The 26,737-nt window shown below is 45.1% G+C and overlaps 1 protein-coding gene across 1 annotated transcript in view; it reads right to left on the reverse strand.

Moving 5' to 3' along the window:
* Positions 1-14,530: 14,530 nt before the first annotated feature.
* Positions 14,531-26,737, reverse strand: part of LOC140103581 (vitellogenin-1-like) — a 106,679-nt gene continuing 94,472 nt past the window's right edge. The window contains exons 31-35 of the mRNA XM_072126716.1: positions 25,515-25,612; positions 25,009-25,103; positions 23,720-23,879; positions 19,839-19,997; positions 14,531-14,971 (exon numbers count right to left, since the gene is read on the reverse strand). Of these exons, the coding sequence (XP_071982817.1) occupies positions 14,853-14,971; positions 19,839-19,997; positions 23,720-23,879; positions 25,009-25,103; positions 25,515-25,612 (631 nt within the window). The 3' untranslated portion in view covers positions 14,531-14,852. The remainder of the gene's footprint in view (positions 14,972-19,838; positions 19,998-23,719; positions 23,880-25,008; positions 25,104-25,514; positions 25,613-26,737) is intronic.

Consider the following 26,737-nt stretch of genomic DNA (forward strand, 5'->3'; position numbering starts at 1 on the left):
CTCCCAGTAGATAGGTAGTCACAGCACATGCCTCCCAGTATATAGGTAGTCACAGCACATGCCTCCCAGTATATAGGTTGTCACAGCACATGCCTCCCAGTAGATAGGTATCCACAGCATATGCCTCCCAGTAGATAGGTAGCCACAGCACATGCTCCCAAGTAGATTGGTAGCCACAGCATATGCCTCCCAGTAGATAGGTAGCCACAGCACATGCCCCCAAGTAGATAGGTAGCCACAGCACATGCCTCCCAGTAGATAGGTAGCCACAGCACATGCCTCCCAGTAGATAAGTATCCACAGCACATGCTCCACAGTAGATAGGAAGTCACAGCACATGGCCCCTAGTAGATAGGTAGCCTCAGCACATGCCTCCCAGTAGATAGGTATCTACAGCTCATGCCTCCCAGTAGAAAGGTATCCACAGCACATGCCTCTCAGTAGATAGGTAGTCACAGAACATGCCCCCAAGTAGATCGGTAGCCACAGCACATGCTCCCCAGTAGATATGAAGTCACATCACATGGCTCCCAGTAGATAGGTAGCCACAGCACATGCCTCCCAGTAGATAGGTAGCCTCAGCACATGCCTCCCAGTAGATAGGTAGCCACAGCACATGCCTCCCAGTAGAAAGGTATCCACAGCACATGCCTCTCAGTAGATAGGTAGTCACAGAACATGCCCCCAAGTAGATCGGTAGCCACAGCACATGCTCCCCAGTAGATATGAAGTCACATCACATGGCTCCCAGTAGATAGGTAGCCACAGCACATGCCTCCCAGTAGATAGGTAGCCACAGCACATGCCTCCCAGTAGATAGGTAGCCACAGCACATGCCTCCCAGTAGATAGGTAGCCACAGCACATGCCTCCCAGTAGATAGGTAGTCACAGCAAATGCCTCCCAGTATATAGGTAGTCACAGCACATGCCTCCCAGTAGATAGGTAGTCACAGCACATGCCTCCCAGTATATAGGCAGCCACAGCACATGCCTCCCAGTAGATAGGTATCCACAGCACATGCCTCCCAGTAGATAGGTAGTCACAGCACATGCCTCCCAGTAGATAGGTATCCACAACACATGTCCCCCAGTAGATAGGTAGGCACAGCACATGCCTCCCAGTAGATAGGTAGTCACAGCACATGCCTCCCAGTATATAGGTAGTCACAGCACATGCCTCCCAGTATATAGGTTGTCAAAGCACATGCCTCCCAGTAGATAGGTATCCACAGCATATGCCTCCCAGTAGATAGGTAGCCACAGCACATGCCCCCAAGTAGATTGGTAGCCACAGAACATGTCTCCCAGTAGATAGGTAGTCACAGCACATGCCTCCCAGTAGATAGGTAGCCACAGCACATGCCTCCCAGTAGATAAGTATCCACAGCACATGCTCCCCAGTAGATAGGAAGTCACAGCACATGGCCCCTAGTAGATAGGTAGCCTCAGCACATGCCTCCCAGTAGATAGGTATCTACAGCTCATGCCTCCCAGTAGAAAGATATCCACAGCACATGCCTCTCAGTAGATAGGTAGTCACAGCACATGCCCCTAAGTAGATCGGTAGCCACAGCACATGCTCCCCAGTAGATAGGAAGTCACATCACATGGCCCCCAGTAAATAGGTTGCCACAGCACATGCCTCCCAGTAGATAGGTAGCCACAGCACATGCCTCCCAGTAGATAGGTAGTCACAGCACATGCCTCCCAGTAGATAGGGAGTCACAGCACATGCCTCCCTGTATATAGGTAGTCACAGCACATGCCTCCCAGTATATAGGTAGTCACAGCACATGCCTCCCAGTAGATAGGTATCCACAGCATATGCCTCCCAGTAGATAGGTAGCCACAGCACATGCCCCAAAGTAGATTGGTAGCCACAGAACATGCCTCCCAGTAGATAGGTATCCACAGCACATGCTTCCCAGCAGATAGGTATCCACAGCACATGTCCCCCAGTAGATAGGTAGCCACAGAACATGCCTCCCAGTGGATAGGTATCCATATTATATGCCTCCCAGTAGATAGGTAGCCACAGCACATACCTCCCAGTAGATAGGTAGTCACAGCACATGCCTCCCAGTAGATAGGTATCCACAGCACATGTCCCCCAGTAGATAGGTAGCCACAGAACATGACTCCCAGTAGATAGGTATCCACATTATATGCCTCCCAGTAGATAGGTAGCCACAGCACATACCTCCCAGTAGATAGGAAGTCACAGCACATGGCCCCTAGTAGATAGGTAGCCTCAGCACATGCCTCCCAGTAGATAGGTATCTACAGCACATGCCTCCCAGTAGATAGGTATCTACAGCTCATGCCTCCCAGTAGAAAGGTATCCACAGCACATGCCTCTCAGTAGATAGGTAGTCACAGCACATGCCCCCAAGTAGATCGGTAGCCACAGCACATGCTCCCCAGTAGATAGGAAGTCATATCACATGGCCCCCAGTAGATAGGTAGCCACAGCACATGCCTCCCAGTAGATAGGTAGCCACAGCACATGCCTCCCAGTAGATAGGTAGTCACAGCACATGCCTCCCAGTAGATAGGTAGTCACAGCACATGCCTCCCAGTATATAGGTAGTCACAGCACATGCCTCCCAGTATATAGGTAGTCATAGCACATGCCTCCCAGTAGATAGGTATCCAAAGCATATGGCTCCCAGTAGATAGGTAGCCACAGCACATGCCCTCAAGTAGATTGGTAGCCACAGAACATGCCTCCCAGTAGATAGGTATCTACAGCACATGCCTCCCAGTAGATAGGTATCCACAGCACATGTCCCCCAGTAGATAGGTAGCCACAGAACATGCCTCCCAGTAGATAGGTAGCCACATTATATGCCTCCCAGTAGATAGGTAGCCACAGCACATACCTCCCAGTAGATAGGTAGTCACAGCAAATGCCTCCCAGTATATAGGTTGTCACAGCACATGCCTCCCAGTATATAGGTTGTCACAGCACATACCTCCCAGTAGATTGGTATCCACAGCATATGCCTCCCAGTAGATAGGTAGCCACAGCAAATGCCCCAAAGTAGATTGGTAGCCACAGCATATGCCTCCCAGTAGATAGGTAGTCACAGCACATGCCTCCCAGTAGATAGGTAGCCACAGCATATGCCTCCCAGTAGATAGGTAGTCACAGCACATGCCTCCCAGTAGATAGGTAGCCACAGAACATGACTCCCAGTAGATAAGTATCCACAGCACATGCTCCCCAGTAGATAGGAAGTCACAGCACATGGCACCTAGTAGATAGGTAGCCTCAGCACATGCCTCCCAGTAGATAGGTATCTACAGCTCATGCCTCCCAGTAGAAAGGTATCCACAGCACATGCCTCTCAGTAGATAGGTAGTCACAGAACATGCCCCCAAGTAGATCGGTAGCCACAGCACATGCTCCCCAGTAGATAGGAAGTCCCATCACATGGCTCCCAGTAGATAGGTAGCCACAGCACATGCCTCCCAGTAGATAGGTAGCCCACAACACATGCCTCCCAGTAGATAGGTAGCCACAGCACATGCCTTCCAGTAGATAGGTAGCCACAGCACATGCCTCCCAGTAGATAGGTAGTCACAGCACATGCCTCCCAGTATATAGGCAGCCACAGCACATGCCTCCCAGTAGATAGGTATCCACAGCACATGCCTCCCAGTAGATAGGTAGTCACAGCACATGCCCCCAAGTAGATCGGTAGCCACTGCACATGCTCCCCAGTAGATAGGCAGCCACAGCACATGCCTCCCAGTAGATAGGTATCTACAGCTCATGCCCCCAAGTAGATCGGTAGCCACAGCACATGCTCCTCAGTAGATAGGAAGTCACAGCACATGCCTCTCAGTAGATAGGAAGTCACAGCACATGCCTCCCAATAGATAGGTATCCACAGCACATACCCCTAGTAGATAGGTAGCCACAGCACATGCCTCATGGTAGATAGGAAGTCACAGCACATGCCTCCCAGTATATAGGCAGCCACAGCACATGCCTCCCAGTAGATAGGTAGCCACAGCACATGCCTCCCAGTAGATAGGTAGCCACAGCACATGCTCCCCAGTAGATAGGTATCCACAGCACATGTCCCCCAGTAGATAGGTAGCCACATCACATGCCTCCCAGTAGATAGGTATCCACAGGACATGCTCCCAAGTAGATAGGTATCCACAGCACATGTCCCCCAGTAGATAGGTAGCCACAGCACATGCTCCCCAGTAGATAGGCAGCCACAGCACATGCCTCCCAGTAGAAAGGTATCTACAGCACATGCCTCCCAGTAGATAGGTAGTCACCGCACATGCCCCCAAGTAGATCGGTAGCCACAGCACATGCTCCCCAGTAGATAGGAAGTCACAGCACATGCCTCTCAGTAGATAGGAAGTCACAGCACATGCCTCCCAATAGATAGGTATCCACAGCACATACCCCTAGTAGATAGGTAGCCACAGCACATGCCTCCCAGTAGATAGGAAGTCACAGCACATGCCTCCCAGTATATAGGCAGCCACAGCACATGCCTCCCAGTAGATAGGTATCCACAGCTCATGCCTCCCAGTAGATAGGTAGCCACAGCACATGCCTCCCAGTAGATAGGTAGCCACAGCACATGCTCCCCAGTAGATAGGTATCCACAGCACATGTCCCCCAGTAGATAGGTAGCCACAGCACATGCCTCCCAGTAGATAGGTATCCACAGCACATGCTCCCCAGTAGATAGGTAGTCACAGCACATGCCTCCCAGTAGATAGGTAGCCGCAGCACATGCCTCCCAGTAGATAGGTAGTCACAGCACATGCCTCTCAGTAGATAGGTAGCCACAGCACATGCTCACCAGTATATAAATAGCCACAGCACAAGCTTTCCAGAAGATAGGTAGTTACAGCAAAAAAAAAGAATATTCACTTACCTGCTCCCCCTACAGCCAGCTCCTCATGGCTCCCATGCTCTTCTCTATGACCCAAGCTTAGACGATGGCTGTGATGGCGCCTCTACCACACAAAGGACATAGGCAGCGGTAAAATCGCTGCCTGTGTCCATTGATCAGTCTAAGACACACACAGCAGCCATCACTATATATTAAAGATCTGTCTGAGAGCCAGATGCAGCCAACAAAAGAGCCAAATCTGGCTCCCGAGCCATAGGTTCCCTACTCCTGTTCTATAGGTTTCTTCTTAAATTGAACGTATGTAAGTTGAAACAGGTATATTATCGAAGTGTATCTCAAGACAAAGTATTATTTTTCAGAATTTTGGCCTATCACGGAAACAAGGATTCACAATAAATCTTCATCACAGACACTTTTATTAACTCTTATATTGACCATCGCAGGCAGTACAGTAAATCACCAGTATCCAGAGAGGGTCACCAGAGGTCACAGTCAGCTGAGATGTTCTTTGTAGCAAGGGATTGTCTGTCAGTCGGGTGTCCTTAAGTCTGGGACCGCCAGTATATTGTTTATGTTCTCTCTGACCCTCCTACATCAATATATTCGCCAAGAGACCGTATGGGCACCTTGGAAAGGGCGCAGCGTCGCTATTATATCTCCTGTGTATTACTATAGCTTCTATAATACTGGCAGTAAATCAGCAACATTTTACGCTGCATTTCGGAGCCGTAAATGAAAAATGATAAAATTTTATTGATACATCATAAACCAATCATAGAAAAGTCAGGCCGCCCGATTACTGCCTTATTACTGATACAATTTATAAACTGTACTTGTAAATCTTGTAAATGTAGATGAATCTGTGTAAATTGTATTCACAAATGTATTATTAATGGTCGAATTTCCTATTTAGGTGTCATTTGATCCCATATTGGTGTTTTTTGAGAAGATATTTCCAATCTCAATTTTCTTAAGGGTAATGGCGCACATGGCATTTTTGGTCCGTTTTTAAGCATGCATTTTCAGTCCATTTAAAAACGCATCAGTTTTGACCGTTTTTGTCAGTTTTTCCCAATTATCTTTATAGATAAACAGGTTGCAAGCAGCCAAACGCATGGTAAACGGTCACAAAAGGGTAAAAAAACTGATGAGTTTTTTAAACGGACTGAAAACAAATGCTTAAAAAACGGACCAAAAACGGTAGGTGGATTGAAACAGGCTAAACTCTTTTCTTTTCTTACCTAATCCTAAAATACTTCCTAATAGAAGCTACACTTTATCTGGCTAATATGCAAATTATCGGCAGAGGCTACTGGGGCGGGGTGCAGCCTTTGCTCCCACTGCCTGGAGAGGCAAATCCAGGCAAACCCAGTAGCCTCTGCCAATAATTAGCAAATTTGCTTAAGTGTGGTTTAGTTTAGGAAGTATTTTAGGATTAGGTAAAAATAGATGAGGGCTCAGCATGTTACTAGCCACCTACCTTAAGATCTGCCTTAATAGGTAGGTTCTGATGGGAGGTTTCCTTTAAAGGAAATAATAGGAAAAACATTTTTTGGTGAAATTATGGCAAAGCAAATTATAATCTTCTTTCAATGATTGGGGAGATCAAAGTGTATTTGGTTTCTGATACCAGATTAGGTTTTATACTCTACAACAATGGTCTCAGATATGGATATCTGTTCTTATACTATGGGGCACATTTACTTACAGCATCCGCGGAGTTCATTAAAAGTCCTTTGTCCTACTATAATGCAGTGTGCCGCGATTCACTAAGATTGTGTGCCCGATATCCTGCATGTGTCGCTTCCCCGCTCAGGTCTGACAGAGTTCACCTTCTTCTTCCTGGTGCATGTAAGTGCTTGGCTTGCAACACAATTTGAATGTTAAATCCCGCGCTCAGTCCGAATCAGTCGGATTGTCTGGCGGCACGCCCCCAAGTTTGTGTCGCATGGAAGCCGTCGCAACCGTGCCACAAAAAGGGTCACGTGCGCCACAAACCCAGCACCGACACTTCTTAAATACTTGTGCAAGCCGTTTTAGCCCTGAAAACGGTGCACAGTCCGACAAATGTACGCACGCGAACCTTAGTTAATGAGCCCCTATGACTCTTAAATTTCATGTACCATCAGATTGGCTGATGGTAGACTAGTTCTACTCACACGCTCCATATATATAAAACCTTTAATTTTATCCTCCCTTTGCATTTGGTCTAAATGTTTTAGACAGATTATTGGGGCACATTTACTAAGGGTCCGAATCGCTCTTTTTCATCAAGTTTCCCGAAAATTACCAGTTTGCACCGAATTGCCCCGGGTTTTTGGCGCGCGATCGGATTGTGGCGCTTCGGCGCCGGCATGCATGCGACGGAAATCGGGGGTGCGTGGCCGTCAAAAAACCCAACGGATTTGGAAAAATCGCGCTTACATGCACCCAGAATAGGATGGTGAACTCCGGCGAACCTCGGCGCAGCAGCGACACCTGCTGGATATCGGGCGCACGAACCTCAGTGAATCTCGGTCGGACCCGAATCAGCGTTGGAGAACCCGCCGCTGGATCGCGTCTGGACCGGGTAAGTAAATCTGCCCGAATTGAGTGGTTTTACTGAGATTGTAATAGTTGATGTTGTTGTTATCTGGAAATATGCTTAAATTATATGTTTCTTCCATGGGGTTTTCTATAGTTTTCTTGGAATTATGAATAATTATTGTTACTGGAGAAGGGAAATAATGAAGAACACACATTCATTTCATGTATCCTTCATGTTATTATGTTATTTGGATTGTAATATAAATGATCCGGGACAGAACTATGGGCCCTCTAATACTAAGACTCCATACAGGGCGTACTGCGGAGAAACCTCGCTGACCTCCTTTGTACTGTCGCACTCCCGGGCTCCTGTGCATTCATATTCCGTATAATGGTCTCATAAGGCGCTTTATGCTCAGCCATCTTTTTTATGTAATGGTGACTTTATACATACATTTTTACTGCAAAATTCAACGTCCCCAGTGAGATTCTGGTAAAATATTCATGACGATTTATTTTTATCACCCCTAAATATAAAGTGCGTTCAGGAGCCCGATCCTGCCGAGTTCACTCATCCTAATTCCAGGCCCTGTGGGTTTTTTATGAGTTGAATTAATTAGGGGCATAAAATCCCTTACAGTCTCACTAACTGCTTTACCGAAATGCAGAGACTACGTGTGACCCTGTATTTAAAGCCACAATAACCTCAAAAATGTATTGGCTGAAAGACTGAGTCCCAGGACTCCTGACATGTCTATGTTTAGCACCTAACACCCTTCCTGTAATATAGCAATTCCTATTTTCTTATTCTATGTGACTTAAAGCCCCCCTCTGATAGTATCTTCTAATCCGGGGCACATGTCTCGCTCATCTCCCTCCTAACTAGGCCTCTGGTACCTCACTGATCTGAAAGTTATGACCTGTCCTATACATAAGGCATCTCTATAAAAGACCTAAATAATTCTTGCTAGTTCCACGCCTCGGACCGTCACAAAAATTTGGTATATATTTTACTAATCTTGACAAATGTCTGGGAGGAAGGAGAATCTAGCAGTTAAAACACCTTAAACTTATTAGGTTTGACCTTTTATCTCATGAACTTTGGTAGGTTCTGCCGGTTAGACACTATTTCCCACACTGTGCTCCTAAATAAGATAAGCTCTTCACAATACAACGGACCACACTGTACCACAATGACCACACATCTTCATATTTTAAAAAATGCCTCACACTCCACAATTGACAATGATGTGCCCCACTGCATTTATCAAATATACCCCTCGCAATACAATTAACAATAGTATGCCTCCAACATACATCCAATATGCCCCTCACACCACAAACTTACTACACTGTGCCCCTGTACATAATATATACTGCTCACACCAAAACTGTACCTGCATATATAATATATACCCTTCACACAACAGCCAACCACACTGTGCCCCTACATATTTCATATATACCCCTCACACCGCAACTGACCACACTGTGCTCCTCATATATAATATATACCCCTCATACCACAACTGACCGTACTGTGCTCATCATATATTATATATGCCCCTCTCACCACAACTGACCACACTGTGCTCCTCATATATCATATATATCCCTCACACCACAACTGACTACACAGTGCCCCCACATATATTGTTTATACCCCTCACAACCCAACTGACCACACAGTGCCCCCATATATGTCATATATATATCTCTCACACCACAACTGACCACACTGCGCCCCCACATATGCCATATATATCTATCACACCACAACTGACCACACTGCGCCCCCACATATGCCATATATATCTATCACACCACAACTGACCACACTGCGCCCCCACATATGCCATATATATCTATCACAACACAACTGACCTCACTCACATACCAAATATACATTTTACAACACAACAGACCAAGCTGGGCCCTACCAATATTGCAAATATATTGTACAGAAGAATAATACTCACGTGGTCTCCTGCATGACTACTACAGTGCTATTTACAGTGAAGGCAAAAAGGGACACAGCTGGTGAGGGAGACCCGGCCAAAACTGCAACCTCTACCCCATTATAGTTGCGCTGCTCAATAAGTGAATATGAATAAGTCATTACTGAGTTTCTATTGGTGAACTCGAATATGATTGACATTAGATTATTTAAAGGAAAAGTATGATACTAACATTTGTAGAGATTTGACCACATGAACATTAGAACATCTTTGCCCTTTGGCAGTTTTGAAGGATCTTGGTTGACATCTCATTTGCAAACGATATTCACTATGACTCTATAGTGGCCGTGAAATGTAGTAGCGCCCTTGTGTGTGCTCGCAGAGGTCCTGCTTAGATTGAACAATGGTGCCCTCTAGTGGGAGAAAGGCAGATAGTCTGGTGCTACAACTGCATTTTTTTTCTATGCATCTGATTTTAAAGGTTATTTGTAGAACCGATTCATTTTATAAATATTACTATGCAAATTAACCAAACTGACCTGCATGAATATTGATGTTTACTCCTGGATTTGCAATAAGTTGCTCTACTAAAATTTTGCATCACTTCAGCGACATGACCAAATTTCCAAACTGCAAGAAAATAATCTTTTTCTCCTAATAAGGACTCGGTTTATTAAAGGAAATCTACCATCAGAATCCATCATGATAAACCAGGGACAATTACTTATAGATCCAGGCAAGGGAACTGTGGGAATCTTCTTATATTTATCATCCATGGCCTCCTGCATGCGCAGAAGGTCCCCCACCAGCACAATCAGGCAGGAGAGCGAGCGGGCGGGCTGTATCAGAGAGACAGCAGAGCCTGTGCAATACATGCAATTCTGACGGCTTCAGTGACACTGGATGCCACTATCACCGGCAATCCAGTGCGCAAGCGCAAGAACTGGAGCCCGGGGGAGTGCTGGCCAATGCATAAAGAGGAGTGCCGCCCCCCTTATGAATACACAGGTCCGTGGATCTGACCTCTTATTTGGCTAGAGGTCAAGGAACTTTGACAAAACCTTGCCTAAAGACACAAGTATAAATTTACTATCAATAGAAAGGGGCAGGGGAGTGGATTAGGTGCGTAAGTTTGTATGGGGGTCCATACAAAAAACATAAAAATGATGCTTATATTGGAACTCCGAACTGCTTAACTAGCCTCCCTCAGGAATGAAGGGGTTAAGAGAGATGTTGTTTGTGTGTGACTTGCTGAAGAGAATTTCTGAGGGAAGAGTAAATGACGGATCTGACTTGTCAGTGAGTCACAGAGAAGGTGGAATGATGTAGCGGAGCCGAGTGACACACAGCCAACGTCTGTCTCAATTCCCTCATTCAGTGTCAGAATCAGTTAGCAGGAGAGTTAGCTTGACTTTATGCTGGAGCTCACCTACCTTTACTTCTGGATCTTTGGTATCAGAGGAAATTCTGGTTCTAATCCCATGTATAGAGATATCAGTGGAACATGTATAAATCTTGTAATAGATCTACTGTGTGAGATTTGTTTAGGGGGGGAGTTGCTTGCAGCAGGTTCCCTTTAACACCAAACAGGGTCATGATTGGACCTTACTTCCTTACCCTTTGGTCTTTCCACTAGAAAATAAGTTTTCAAATTCAAAGGAAATTATTGTCAAAGTCAAATTTTCTCCCCGCCACCTGCTGCTGTATACTGTGAGTTGTTTAGGAGGCGTTTTGTGATTTGTAAGGAAAGTGAATGGATGAAAGCGCTCGGCGATATGACAGCCAGAGGAATATAATGTTTTAGCCACTGACAAAATAGCAAAATCGCTTGACCTTTTCTTAATGTATTCCAAGCTGGATATGGATTGATCTCCGTGAAATCCATTCACTTTCCTGCATTATACTGGCTTCTCTGCTTTCCTCTTATTATAGTGTATTTGTGTGAGTGTTTGGTGAATAAATATCCCTTAAGCTAAAAAAAAAAATAAAAAAAAAAATACAAATTTATGAATACTATGAAAATTATCCCGACCAGAGTTTGGCTTTTGCAAAGGTTCTCATGGAAGCAACTGACTATTTCCAACAGAGGAGAATGAAGGATACGGTGAAACTGATTATATACCTCCGGTCACGAAGGGAACAAACAACTTATATACTGACGTCAACAAATTACGAAAATGGAAAAATAGACTTATGGGAAGACAAATCGGCCTGTGGGAGATGTGTGCGGCTGTGTTTGGGCCGGATGGTGGCTGTGTCATATATCTTCTTATAAAGTGAAGCATCCTGATAAATTATACATGATCTTCATGGAGGTAGGCTCCAAGTTCTCACACCACCACAGCACAGCTTCATTGTTGCATGTTCTCAGGTGTGCTTCATCACTGCTTGACTACTTCTTTACTCTTCTTTACTGTTACATAACCACAGCTCTGCTTCATTGTTGCACTCTGTTATTATAAGTATAGCCACACAGTTCCACTACCTCCAATGGGCATGAATCCATGTTAAAATTATACATTGGGGGCCCGATTCGCGTTTTCCCGACGTGTTACCCGAATATTTCTGATTTGCGCCGATTTCCCCTGAATTACCCCAGGATTTTGGCGCACGTGAACGGATTGTGGCGCATCGGCGCTGGCATGCACACGACGGAAATCGGGGGCGTGGCCGAACAAAAACGCATTCGGAAAAAACGCCGCATTTAAAACAAAAAATCTGTCGCGGAGCTTGCGCTTACCTTCACTCAGCCCGGCTCGGTGAACTCCAGTGCGTTCCGATGCTTTTCAGCGCTGCAGCGCCACCTGGTGGACGGTGGAGGAACTACCTTAATAAATCCCTTTTTCTCTGTAGGAGATGATGATGCAATCACTTTTCTTCCTGCCAGACAGAATAATCAATTGCTGCACCATCCCCCAGCTGCTGTGTATGAGTAAACCAGCTCAGGTTGATTAGTCATGCTTGACTAACCGCCATTTGTAATTCCAAGCTCCCTTGTGTAATGTGTTGATCGAGGCAGCCATGCTGATACAGCTTTCCCAAGGTCCTGAATGTTATATCTTTTTTTTCAGCAAAACCACTCAGCACGGGGATTAACCAAGATATGATCCTGCATCAGTGTAGCTACAGCATTCTCATGCATTAAATCAAATGGTAGGTTTCCTTTAACACTGATGTCAAGCTCTCCCTGCTTTAGAACACCTCCTCCCATTTCATTCACATCATGAGTTAGACTTAAGGAGATCTGGTCAATTATGCCCCTAGACTTAGGACCATAAATACAGTGAACGGGGCATTCTAATGCAGGGAAAGCTTGACTTCAGTGTTAAACTCTCCAACTCTTTAACTAAAACTAATTCACAGGTCACTTCAAAGTTGATATTTTACACACAGACATTCAGATATGTTGGATATATGTCTGGATACATTAACATTCAGCTCTGCTTCATTGTTGCATGACCACAGGTCATCTTCATGACTGTGAGACTGCAGCTCTGCAATTAAGCATTGACCAATGACCTAAAGTACATAATGTATTAATCTGTGTATCACATCCAAATAATACACACAGACATCCAGACATGTTTGATATTTAATAATACATCAACATTCAGTGTACAGCTCTGCTCACTGTGGCATGACCACAGCGCTGCTTCATCGTAGCACGATCTCAGGTCAGCTTCATCCCTATGGGAGTACAACTAGTCAATTAAGCAATCACCAGTGACCTAAAGTGCAAAAATGTGTCAATCTGTGTATCACATCCAAATAATACTCACAGGCATCCAAACATGTTTGATATATGATCATACACCAACATTCAGTGCACAGCTCTGCCCATAATTGCATGACCACAGTGCTGCTTCATTGTTGCATGATCTCAGGTCAGCTTCATCACTGTGAGACTACAGATGCGTAATTAAGCAGTGACCAATGACCTAAAGTACATAATCTATTAATCCGTGTATCACATCCAAATAATACACACAGACATCCAGACATGTTTGATATATGATCATACAGCAACATTCTGTGAACAGCTCTGCTCATAGTTGCATGACCACAGCGCTGCTTCATTGTTGCATGATCTCAGGTCAGCTTCATCACTGTGAGACTACAGCTGCGCAATTAAGCAATGACCAATGACCTAAAGTTCAAAGTGTATCAATCTATGTATCACATCCAAATAATACTTATAGGCATCCAGACATGTTTGATATATGATAATACATCAACATTCAGTGTACAGCTCTGCTCACTGTGGCATGACCACAGTCCTGCTTCATCGTAGCTTGATCTCAGGTCAGCTTCATCACTATGAGACTACAATTAGTAAATTAAGCAATGACCAATGACCTAAAGTGCAAAAATGTGTCAATCTATGTATCACATCCAAATAATACTCATAGGCATCCAGACATGTTTTCTATATAATCCATGACCCTATAATACATTGTATGCCTGAATTTGAATTCCCAATTAAAAAATGTATTTTTTTTTAACCTCCTTTGTATTGCACTCATTCCTCGATAGAGAAAGCCAACCTTATCTACAAAAACGAATATCTTGGCAGCCCGCTTAATTATTTATCTACCCCCCTGGTATAAGAAAAACAAATATGTATACACAGAGACTCCACACGTACGGAAATAAAAAAACTACCCATGGCATCTCGAGAATGAGACATTGGCAAAACTATGATCCGCATACAAAGGTAGGTATGAAAAAATAACACATAATGCATATGGAGGCTACAAGCTCTGCTAAGCCTGAGGATGCCTCCCCCCCCCCCTCCCCTGCCTAGCTCCCCTCCCCCGTTCCATGTAATGCATCTGTAATTCTGTATATTCTTGAGATATGACAGCGGTATAATCCGTACCCCCCGCCGAGTCGAAGCAGCCGGGCTGCAATGTTCTGCCTCCGAGATATACAGACGCATTACACTTGTCACCGCTATGAGAATCATTTGCAAACTGCCAGTTGTAAGAATTGAACTGTAACCAAACTGTGCGCCTGCTGCGAGCTACAGATGTGTGAAAATAAAAGAAGTCTTGCATCGGAGGCATTCTCCCGGTAACGCTAATGTTTCGTAACAAACTTGCTGTACCGGGTGACAGCAGGCGATGGATGGCGGCGCACAAACTTGTAACATATTACATCATTTGAATTTTATTTCGCTTGCAATGAGAGGCCCGCTAGTAAATGTTAAGTAATCACAGAGGCGCTACATGTTTTCAATTACCAACCTTCTGTCAGGTTACCTGATGTTTATTGTTCTCGCAGAACACAAACCGCTATCCGTGGTACAGAGACGGATAGCAACCTAGCGGCGCAGAGCGGCAACGACCTGATTTCCCATAAATGAATCACTTTTTTTTTTGTTAATTTGATTATAGAAGAAGACATAGAGGAGCTGCGTTGGTCATTCGGAGAACCATGACACTGATCACTACTATACTAGCAAATTCAGCTCTGCTACATGTTGGCGCAGTCTTCTGGACACACGCAGCTGGTATGAGCTTCCACTTCTTTGATGAGGTCCTCCGATGACACTTTGGGGTTAGCCTGCCAGTCCTCCAGTCCCATTGCTGATTCTGGGGAAGAAAATAAAGGTCAAAATGTGTCCGAAGAGTCAAGAGCTCCAAACTGTTCATATTATATATGCCGAGATGATATTATATGTTGTTATTTTACATTGTTTGGGTGGTTTATACTTAGATTTAGCAGTAGATTAGTAGGGGTGCTGCCCCTTGGGTGCATATCTAAGTTTCTCTCAACCATCCTTTAAAGGGAATAAATCAATGAGACACCGATTTCACCCTGAATTTACTACTAAAATGTATTTTTGTGCCACATCCCGAATTTCCAAAACAGGGACATGTACGTCCACAGTGGACCCAAGAAATTGTTATACTAGTCGGCTAAGGGCCCCCTGTTCTTACACAGTGGGGCACATTTACCAAGGGTCCGAATCGCGTTTTCCGTCGGGTTTCCCGAATTTTTCCGATTTGCGCCGAATTGCCCCGGGATTCTGGCGCACGCGATCGGATTGTGGCGCATCGGCGCCGGCTTTCACGTGACAGAAATTGGGGGGCGTGGCCGTCGGAGATTCGGAAAAACAGCGGAATTTAAAGAAGAAGGTGAATTATGGCGGACTTCAGCGCAGCAGCGACACCTAGTGGACATCGGGCGCTCGACCCGAGTGAATCCCGGCAGAAGCCGAATCAGCGTCGGAGAACGCGCCGCTGGATAGCGACTGGACCGGGTAAGTAAATCTACCCCAGTATGGAACCTACAATCTTGTTGCACAAAATATGTTTTGTGAGACACATGATTCATTTTGTGATACAGAATGCAGCTTTGTGATAAGAAAAAAAAACATATTTTTTACATTTCTATACATTTTATATTTCATTTTCTGTATCAATCCCTTTTATACTTGTGGTTATACTATCGGTGTAAACTGTGCAGGTTTACAGGGTCAAAGGAGGAAAAGGGGCCCCCCGATGTCTTCCTACACTGCTTCCTACTATTGGACTGTATGAGCTAATGAGTCACCTGACATCGTGTACAGGGTCCCATTACTGGATACCCATATCTCCCAAGAGTCTCAGCATGAGGTACGTTCTTCCCTTCAACTCTATCTGCAATGTCTGGGCACAGATAGAGTTGAATGCAATGGTGAAGAAGGGAGCCAGCAACTCCCCGCTCCATCATTTATCCTCTGATGACGGCCGCTATTGGAGATATGAGGGATTTATAACAAATGACGAGGAGGATGGGCGACTTCGGGAGAAAGATTTATATCTGATTGTTTTTTAGTTCAGTGTGAGGGGGCATTATACAATGTACATGGGGCACAGCAAGGGGGGATTATACAGTCTGAGAGGGGCTTTGCACAGTGTGCGGGGCACAGGAAGAGGGCATTTCACAGTGTGAATGGGGCAGAGGAGGGGGCAATATACAGTGTGAGGGGGTATTATGCAGTGTGAGGGGTATTATGCAATGTGAGGGGGTATTATACAGTGTGAGGGGCATTATAAAGTGTGAGGGGGTATTATACAGTGTGGGGGCAAAGGAATAGGGCATCATACAGTGTAAATGGGGCACAGGAAGGGGCATTGTACAGTGTGAGGGGGCATTATACAGTGCGAGGGGGCATTATGCAGTGCAAGGGGGTATTATACAGTGTGAGGGGGCATTATACAGTGCGAGGGGGCATTATACAGTGCGAGGGGCATTGTACAGTGTGGGGGCACAGTAGGGTGCATTGTACAGTGTGAGGGGGCATTATACAGTGTGACGGGGCATTGTACAGTGTGGGTGGCATAGGAAGGGGGCATTGTGCAGTGTGAGGGGGCATTATACAGTGTGATGGGGCATTATACAGTGTGATGGGGCATTATACAGTGTGGGTGGCATAGGAAGGGGGCATTGTGCAGTGTGAGGGGGCATTATACAGTGTGAGGGGGTACAGTGCGAGGGGGCATTATACAGTGTGAGGGGGCATTATATAGTGCGAGGGGGCATTATAAAGTGTGAGGGGGTATTATACAGTGTGAGGGGGTATTATACAGTGTGAGGGGGCATTATACAGTGTGAGGGGGTATTATACAGTGTGGGGGGCACATGAAGGGGGCATTATACAGTATACAGGCCACTATTATATACTGTGGGGGTCAATTATTTATTTTGAGGACACACTAGAGTTTGGTCGGGTGCAGATCAAGGACGCATGTGAGTTGATAACTTTCGACAACAGGTGCAGTGTGCTGCATTTTTTGCCTCTCTTTCGATGTCTATTAGTTGGAGATGTGTGTACTATACACCCACATGGATCTCTCCTACGTAGCCATAAGTGTCTCCTCGTACAGTACTGAGTACAACCCCCTATAACCGCCATGACCAAAATAGTTGGATTATTATTCATCTCTAGTCATGGCCGGCATGGAGCGACACTAGAAGCTCTCAGAGGGATCAATAATCCCCGGTGACAGCTGACCTTATTCACTTGGCTCAGAAAAGGCTTACAGGGAATAAATTTAGAATATGAGGGTTAGTGAGACAAATCGCTGCTGGAACAGAGAACATTAGGGGTTTTATTTCATCAGAAGCAGAGCAGCTGGTGGTCCCCATCATGGGGGGGGGGGGGGGCGGTAATGGCCGCCATTCCCTGCATAAGGAGGTGTTAGTCTAAGATGCAGTTAATACCTTCTGTATACCATGTATAGGAATGTATAGTGTAAATGTTCATGTCACTTTTGCTGTAAGTTATCTAAATGTATAACCGTACAGCGCAGCGCCAGGCTGAGGCAGCAAAGTCGCCGTTACCTGGAGCAATGAATCATCCGGCATGCTCCGGCTTCCTCTACTTGTGTCCTAGTTTTTACACTTGAATACCCTTGTATATTTATTAATGTCTTCTATCTCTCGTCCTCTTGTATGGCTGAATAATGAAAGCAGTGAGATATGGAGCCTAGATCCTCGGTGTGCTCCAGGGGTACATACTAGGGGGGGCTCCATCACTGTCCTTATGGGTGCAGGGCAGCGTGTGATCACAGATATGAGAGTTATTCCATGGATTTTATGGGTCATTGGACCCAAGAAGGAAAATCCTGAGTAAAAGGTTGAATGCAGTTTAAATCATGTCTGTGTTAAAATGTCCACAGGGAGGACAGTGAAGGTCTGGTGGCTTCTGCTGTAATGTAGGTACTGTAGCTAAGCATATTATGGGGGCACTGGGGTCTTAAGAGATATAGGATGCTATGGCTGTCATTGATATGGGGCTTCTGTGTTATGTAATAATGATGTAGAATTCTGCAGTGTGATGTGTTATGGAGGAACTGTGGCTATAGGTGGCATAGGATGGTGTGGCTGGCTGTATAATGGGGATACTGTGGCTATAGGTGGTATAGGATGCTCTGACTGGCTGTATAATGGGGGTACTGTGACTATATGAGACATAGGATGCTGTGAATGGCTGTATTATGGGGGTACAGTGACTATAGGTGGCATAGAATGCTGTGATTGGCTGTATTATGGGGGTACTGTGACTATAGGTTGCATAGGATGGTGTGACGGGCTGTATTATGGGGGTACTGTCACTATAGGTTGCATAGGATGGTGTGACGGCCTGTATTATGGGGGTACTGTGGCTATAGGGGACATAGGATGCTGTGGCTGGCTGTATTATGGGGGTACTGTGACTATATGAGACATAGGATGTTGTGATTGGCTGTATTATGAGGGTACTGTGGCTATAGGGGACATAGGGTGGTGTGACTGGCTGTATTATGGGGGTACTGTGGCTATAGGGGACATAGGATGGTGTGATTGTCTGTATTATGGGGGTACTGTGGCTATAGAGGACATATGATGGTGTGATTGCCTGTATTATGGGGGTACTGTGGCTATAAGTGACATAGGATGCTGTGATTGAATTATGGGGGTACTGTGGCTATAGGTGACATAGGATGCTGTGATTGTCTGTATTATGGGGGTACTGTGGCTATAGGTGACATAGGATGGTCTGACTGGCTGTATTATGGGGTAATTATTACTATAAGTGACATGGGATGCTGTGACTGGTTGAATTATTGGGGTACTGTGGGGAGGGGATTTTGTGGAAAGACTAATAAAGTGTTTCATGTTGGAGGGTCCACATGTCGGCATTATATGGTGTGGGGGAAATAAAAGGGGGCATTATGAAGTGTAAGGGCCACAAGAGGAGGTAACTATAGTGTAGGGGCAACAAGACTTGTCATTATACTGTGGGGTACTCTGTGGTCTGGGTTAGAGTGTCTAACTCATGTAACTGGCCCACCAGAGGATCAGAGAATCCGGTGGCCCCAAGCTGTAACCCAATACTGGACCTCAAAAACACAATTTGCCAATTTGGAAGCTTCCAGGTTCTGTTTCCTAGGGATTGATGGGTTGTGGGCTACAAGAAAAATCTGGTGCTCCCAAGAAACCTCAGTTCCACCCTGGGGGTGTGTGTGGATTGTGTTTTGTTCCTCTAGAAATTGGGAAGAATATTAAAATTCTCAAGAAAATAATAGTAAAATTGTGTCTTCCCTTCAGAATTTCTAACATCTTCCGATCCCGAGTGGTAGATTTGTCCAATCCAATAGACACTTTTGCGTCAATGTTCATGGGAAGGAACAGGGGCGTAACTTGAGGGGGTGCGGTCACAACCGGGCCCATAAGGCCTAGAGGGCCCATTTGGTGTATTTTTCCTTTATAAGAAGACTAGTACTATAAACAATACATTATAATTGGGGGGCTGTCAAACATTTTGCCATGGGGCCCGGCAGCTTCAAGTTATACTACTGGGAAGGGACCTCCCACCTATTTAGGTTGGTTCCTCGTCGGCCATGTCCTCTGTCGTATGAGTGGAGTATAATTACCAGTCTCTAGTAACGTTACACAGTATTACTGATGGCCCCACGCAGAGCGCTGTACCTGCAGGAAGGCAGTGAAACGCGACGGTAATTGGCGATGTAGTAGCCGGGTGACATCCCTTCACACATTTTAATACCGGCTCCGTCGAATAACAAGTTGAGTGACGTTCCTCAATAAGCTCATTTTCCAACATGATATATTGCCGGCCCAATGCACAACCTACGAGACAAGAGAATATGAATGCGCTGGGAGGGATAAATATTAAATGCTATCTATGTTTTATGGATGGGCTCAAAGTTGACATTTTGGTATCTCCACTCTACCTAATTATTATTTCTACTGGACTTAACTTACACGTGTCACCGAGGCTTTAGCGTACGTCAAGGGGACATTTGCAATGCGGATCTGCTCGCATCTAGACTACAGATGTAGGGAAATATTCCTACAGGGGGTGAGCGCTTCTCCCTCATTGAGGCGAATGGGGCAAAAACTTACCAAAAGAGAAAAACTATTGGCCTCTAAACAATGCAAATGGAAAGAAAGATTTCGAGATCAAAACAGATGGATCCACAATGGTCAGTGGTGTGAAAGAAAACAAAAATCTAGAAGGGCTTAGATGGTGGCTTAGTGGTTAGCATTACAGCCTTGCAGCGCTGGGGACCTGGGTTCAAGTTCCAGGGTCAACATCTGCAAAGAGTTTGTGTGGGTTTACTCCGGGTCCTCTGGTTTCCTCCCACACTCCAAAACATACTGGTAGCTGGTTAGATTGTGAGCCCCATGGGCACAAGGACTGATTTGGCAACCTCTGTGTGCGCTATATAAATAAAGAAATTATTATTATTATGATCTCCTTGTTAGAGTGCAGGGTTTACCCTATACCCTAATATCCTATAAAATGAGGACACTCCCCCTGTGCCACAATCCTGAAATATACATGTTTTTTTCACAGTCCTGCAGCTACTAAGAGCACAAAAAGATATGGTTACACAGATGTCCAGAGCAACTACCCTACACTGTCTGCAAATTTATCTGGTCAGAACTGCTGGTAGGTTTCCTTTGAAGGGCACAAGCATAAAGGTGGTCTCAATTAGCATAGAAGTATAATGGTTCAGTATGTAGATTATACTGTGAAACCTCTTTGAGCAGACCGCACAATTTTGCACTGATAATTAATCTTTTAAAGGGGGGGTCTAAAGGGGGGGTCTACTCATACAGGAGAAGCTTCGATAGAGTATAAGGAGAAGACAAATGGTCACTGAAAAAAGGGAAGGGAGAAGAGATGAGCGAGTATACTCGTCTGAGCTTGATGCTCGTTCGAGTATTAAGGTACTCGAAACGGCTCGTTGCTCGGACGAGTATTTCCCCTGCTCGAGATCGAGCATTTAATTAAAAATACACAGTGAAGAACAATGAAGAATAGAATAAAAACAGTGAACACAGTGACCACAGGATCATTTAAGTGAAAAAGACAGTGAAGAACACAGTGAAGAATAGATTACAGATGTTCGGCACATCTGCTTACTTGTCGGAAGATACGCGCGGAACGGCAGCAGGGAGACATCAAGCAGCACGGGGGAGACATCAAGCAGCACGGGGAGACATCGGGCAGCACGGGGGAGACATCGGGCAGCACGGGGGAGACATCAGGCAGCACGGGGGAGACATCGGGCAGCACGGGGAGACATCGGGCAGCACGGGGAGACATCGGGCAGCACGGGGGAGACATCGGGCAGCACGGGGGAGACATCGGGCAGCACGGGGGAGACATCGGGCAGCACGGGGGAGACATCGGGCAGCACGGGGAGACATCGGGCAGCACGGGGGAGACATCGGGCAGCACGGGGGAGACATCGGGCAGCACGGGGGAGACATCGGGCAGCACGGGGAGACATCGGGCAGCACGGGGGAGACATCGGGCAGCACGGGGAGACATCGAGCAGCACGGGGGAGACATCGGGCAGCGCGGGGGAGACATCGGGCAGCGCGGGGAGACATCGGGCAGCGCGGGGGAGACATCGGGCAGCGCGGGGAGACATCGGGCAGCGCGGGGGAGACATCGGGCAGCACGGGGAGACATCGGGCAGCACGGGGGAGACATCGGGCAGCACGGGGGAGACATCGGGCAGCACGGGGGAGACATCGGGCAGCACGGGGAGACTTCAGTGGAAGAAGAGGAGCGATCCCGGGACAGCGTATCACCCCGACAAGTAAGCAGATGTGCCGAACATCTGTAATCTATTCTTCACTGTGTTTTTCACTGCGTTTTTCACTTAAATCATCCTGTGTTCACTGTTTTTATTCTATTCTTCACTGTTCTTCACATCTGATAACTTGTCGGGAGATAATATACGCACAGAGCAGTGAAGAATAGATTGCAGATGTTTGCATACATCTGCTAACTTATCAGAAGACATTCTTTTTCAATTAACCCCTTAACGCTCTGCGCCGTAGCTCTACGGCGCAGAGGTATAAGGGAAGTATGAAGAGGGCTCACGGGCTGAGTCCTCTTCATACAGAGGTGGGGGTTTTTGCATTTTGCACAAAACCCCCACCGCTAATAACCGCGGTCGGTGCTTGCACCGATCGCGGCTATTAACCCTCTAAACGCCGCCCGCAAAGTCGCGGGCGGCGTTTAAAAGACGGCGGCGCGCGGGCGCCGCCATCTTTTTTTCGATCGCCACGCCCCCGAACGTCATCGGGGGGCGGCGATCGGTTACCATGGTAGCCTCGGGTCTTCTCTTGACACGAGGCTACATGGTTTATGCAGGTTCGTTACAATGAGCCAGTGGCTCATTGTAATGTAAGACCTGCAAAAACGCCATATATTGCAATACTGTAGTATTGCAGTATATGGTAGGAGCGATCTGATCATCTAGGGTTATTGTACCCTAGATGGTCTAAAAAATAGTGAAAAAAAAAAGAAAAAAAAAAGTTTAAAAAATAAAAAAAATTAATAAAATATTAAAAGTTCAAATCACCCCCCTTTCCCTAGAACGGATATAAAACATAACAAACAGTAAAAATCACAGACATATTAGGTATCGCCGCGTCCCAAAATGCCCGATCTATCAAAATATAAAAACGGTTACGGCCGGCGGTGACCTCCGAGGCGGGAAATGGCGCCCAAATGTCCAAAATGCGACTTTTACACCTTTTTACATAACATAAAAAATGAAATAAAAAATGATCAAAATGTCGCACAGACCTCAAAATGGTAGCAATGAAAACGTCGCCTCATTTCGCAAAAAATGACCCCTCACACATTTCCGTGCGCCAAAGTATGAAAAAGTTATTAGCGTCAGAAGATGGCAAAAAACATTTTTTCTTTTTTGTACACATTCTTTTAATTTTTGAAAATGTATTAAAACACAATAAAACCTATATAAATTTGGTATCACCGCGATCGCACCGAACCAAAGAATAAAGTAGGCGTGTTATTTGGAGCGAAGAGTGAAAGTCGTAAAAACTGAGCCCACAAGAACGTGACGCACGTGCGGTTTTTTTTCAATTTTTCCACATTTGGAATTTTTTTTCAGCTTCGCAGTACACGGCATGTTAAAATAAATAACATTACGGGAAAGTAAAATTTGTTACGCACAAAATAAGCCCTCACACAGGTCTGTACACGTAAAAATGAAAAAGTTATGGATTTTTGAAGTTGGAGAGCGAGAAATGAGCCGGAAAACCCTCCGTCCTTAAGGGGTTAAATAACACATTTTATTCCTGAACCATGGTCCCTTTGAAAAATGCTCGAGTCTCCCATTGACTTCAATGGGGCTAGTTATTCGAGACGAGCACTCGAGCATCTGGAAAAGTTCGTCTCGAATAACGAGCACCCCATTTTAGTGCTCGCTCATCTCTAGAAGGGAGGTATTCTCACAAGGGAGAGGGTTCTGGAAAGGGTTCTGATAATATACTGCATGTCTAATAGTTCTACTTACCTGATCCACAGGAACCTCCCGGCACTGTCCAAGAATGAACCAGACTGTTACAATTCTTGGCCTTCTGATGGTTTGCCTTTAGGAAATCATTTTTAGCGCAGTGATCTGCATTCCCACAAATGCCACAGGTTTTTCCATGCATCAGTGGAGTAAGCTGGATCTGAAATTTTTATTGTAAAAAAGGCTTAAATTACAAAAAATATTATAATTTCTAAAAATAATAACTCTTTCCTACATTAGAAAAGCCAACAAGTTGTTGACTGGTCTGATGCACCGAAAGGGAACACGTCATCAGGGTTTCACATTTTGAACTAATGACATGTTCCCTTGGTCTTTTTAAAATTAATTACCAATCTTCTTTTATAATAATTATTCTTAGCTCAAAATATAAGTATAAAAAAGTTAACCAGGCTAGCTGCCAGAAAAGAGCCATTGGCAGTGGCGTAACTTAAAGCTTATGGGTACCAGTGCAAAGTCTATGCCAGGCCCATGACTTTATAGCAGTGGTGCATTGAGAGATTTCATGAAATTGGGGGGGGGTGTCTGTTGCGGACATATCATTAGTGAGGGTTGACTGCTGCTGGACATTTCATTAATGAGGGGAGGCTGTAGCTGGACATTTCATTAGTAAGGGGAGGCTGCAGCTGGACATTTCATTAGTGAGGTGAGGCTGCAGCTGGACATTTCATTAGTGAGGGGAGGCTGCAGCTGGACATTTCATTAGTGCGGGGAGGCTGCTGCTGGATATTTTAATAGTGAGGAGAGGCTGCTTGAAATTTTATTAGTGAGAGGAGGCTGCTTGATATTTTATTAGTGAGGGGAGGCTGCTGCTGGACATTTTATTTGTGAGGAGAGGCTGCTTGAAATTTTATTAGTGAGAGGAGGTGCTTGATATTTTATTAGTGAGGGGAGGCTGCTGCTGGATATTTTAATAGTGAGGAGAGGCTGCTTGAAATTTTATTAGTGAGAGGAGGCTGCTTGATATTTTATTAGTGAGAGGAGGCTGCTTGATATTTTATTAGTGAGGGGAGGCTGCTGCTAAACATTTCATTAGTGAGGGGAGGCTGCGGCTGTACATTTCATTAGTAAAAGGGGAGGTTTTTATGACTATACGACATAAAAACCTGGGAAGTGACAACTTATTTATATGTAATAGGAAAAATGAAAGGTAACCCTGTACTTGATCCACTCATGACTTTGGGTCAAATACTACATATAGATCTGCATCACAAGCTGTGTGTGTATGTGCAGCCAAGGAAGACAATTTCGGTAATATCACCACAACTAACCTTGGCTACTCGTCCATTGAATAAGATGTGCTCAACACCGTTCTTTGGCGCCTTTACGGTTACAGCCGTGTCATTCTTATGAATTCTGATACAATCTGAAACATTCACAAATTTTGTTATATTGAGTCAAGAAAGTAAGAATTCCCCAATATTCTAAGAAAAACTGAACGAAACTTAGATCAACATAGAATTTTCCTACAGGAGATACTACATGACGTCCGAGTTGCGGCACTTTCACAAACGTACTAAATTTCTAGGTAAGATGTAATAATTACTGAATAAAAGGCTCCACAAACTTGCATGAAATTTGGTTGGACACATCCGTAATACAATAAATCTGACAATAAGTTTAGTTTAAGAATATCCACACCTTTTGTATCCAATGACTATTCTCTTGAACTCACAGGGTGATACAATGAAAGTTGCATGAGATGAACGGCCAAGTCAATTTGCCGCTCTCCCATATCCCGTTATCCCAGTGATTGAGTCTGCTGCCATTACTGTACCTTTTATACTTGTATACGAGTCATTGTGTAACAGCAGCCAAGCTCCATTCAAATTGATTCGGAATTCTCCGGAAGAGTCCTTTAGTATTTTAATATCACTAAAAATAATGCAAAAGTCAAAGCATTAGCTGCAGAAAAACTAATATTTACCTACTGTATATGAGGGAATACATGGAAAATACAGATATTCTGAGTTAATTGGATATTTAAAGATATCAGGTCCTGAAACTCTGCTCCGTCTCAAGGTTCCTGCGTCGTGCCAGTGTTTCCGGTCTATGTCCCAAGGTCTGAGGACTCGAAGCAGGTCCCATAACACCCCTAGCAAGGAACTGGTACCAGACACGGGAATCAAGAGCCAGAGCAAAGATCGCTTTGGGGGAAGGAAGGGGTTGCCATCCCTGCCCCTCCCCCACCCCTTCTCAACAGTGATTATCCAATGAAGAAGCTGGTGAAGACTTCTATTACAAGAGCAGCATAAAGGCTTGTGATATGAAGTTGGAGCGGCAGCAAGTACAACCTACCTCTCCATTACTCTGGGGTACAATGAACCCCCGATCTCATTATCCATTGGGCTTCCCCCACTGGGACCGAAAGTCATCATCTATCATGTGGCTGAGCAACGCCATTAAAGACAAATATGAAATTAAAGGGATTGGTCAGCATTTAGTATTTATGGTCCATTCAGCCATAGAACAGCGAGGTAAAAAGGCATAAAGAACCGGCACCGGACCGTTTTGTGCACTCCAGCGCATCAGCTAGCGCTTTTGTTGAGAAACACATATACAGGCAGTCCCCGGGTTACATACAAGATAGGGTCTGTAGGTTTGTTCTTAAGTTGAGTTTGTATGTAAGTCGGAACTGCATATTTTATCATTGTAATCCCAGCCAGAACTTTTTTGGTCTCTGTGACAATTGGATTTTAAAAATGTTGGGTTGTCATAAGAATCAATATTAACAATAAAGCTTCATTACAGACGCCTGTGATAACTGTTATAGCTGATCATTGTAGCCTAGGACTAAAGTACAAGAAATTACCAATATCCAGAGGTCCGTTTGTAACTAGGAGTCGTATGTAAGTCGAGTGTTCTTAAGTAGGGGACCGCCTGTACATAGATCGGTTTCTCTACCCCTCCTTTTATTAACTTGGAATAATTAAAGATTCCTCCCAATGCAAGGACATGGAGTTAACTGTTTCCACCAATATGTCTCTGTTTTTTTTCCCG

This window comes from Engystomops pustulosus, chromosome 10 (assembly GCF_040894005.1).
Source record: "Engystomops pustulosus chromosome 10, aEngPut4.maternal, whole genome shotgun sequence".
Taxonomy (NCBI): domain Eukaryota; kingdom Metazoa; phylum Chordata; class Amphibia; order Anura; family Leptodactylidae; genus Engystomops; species Engystomops pustulosus.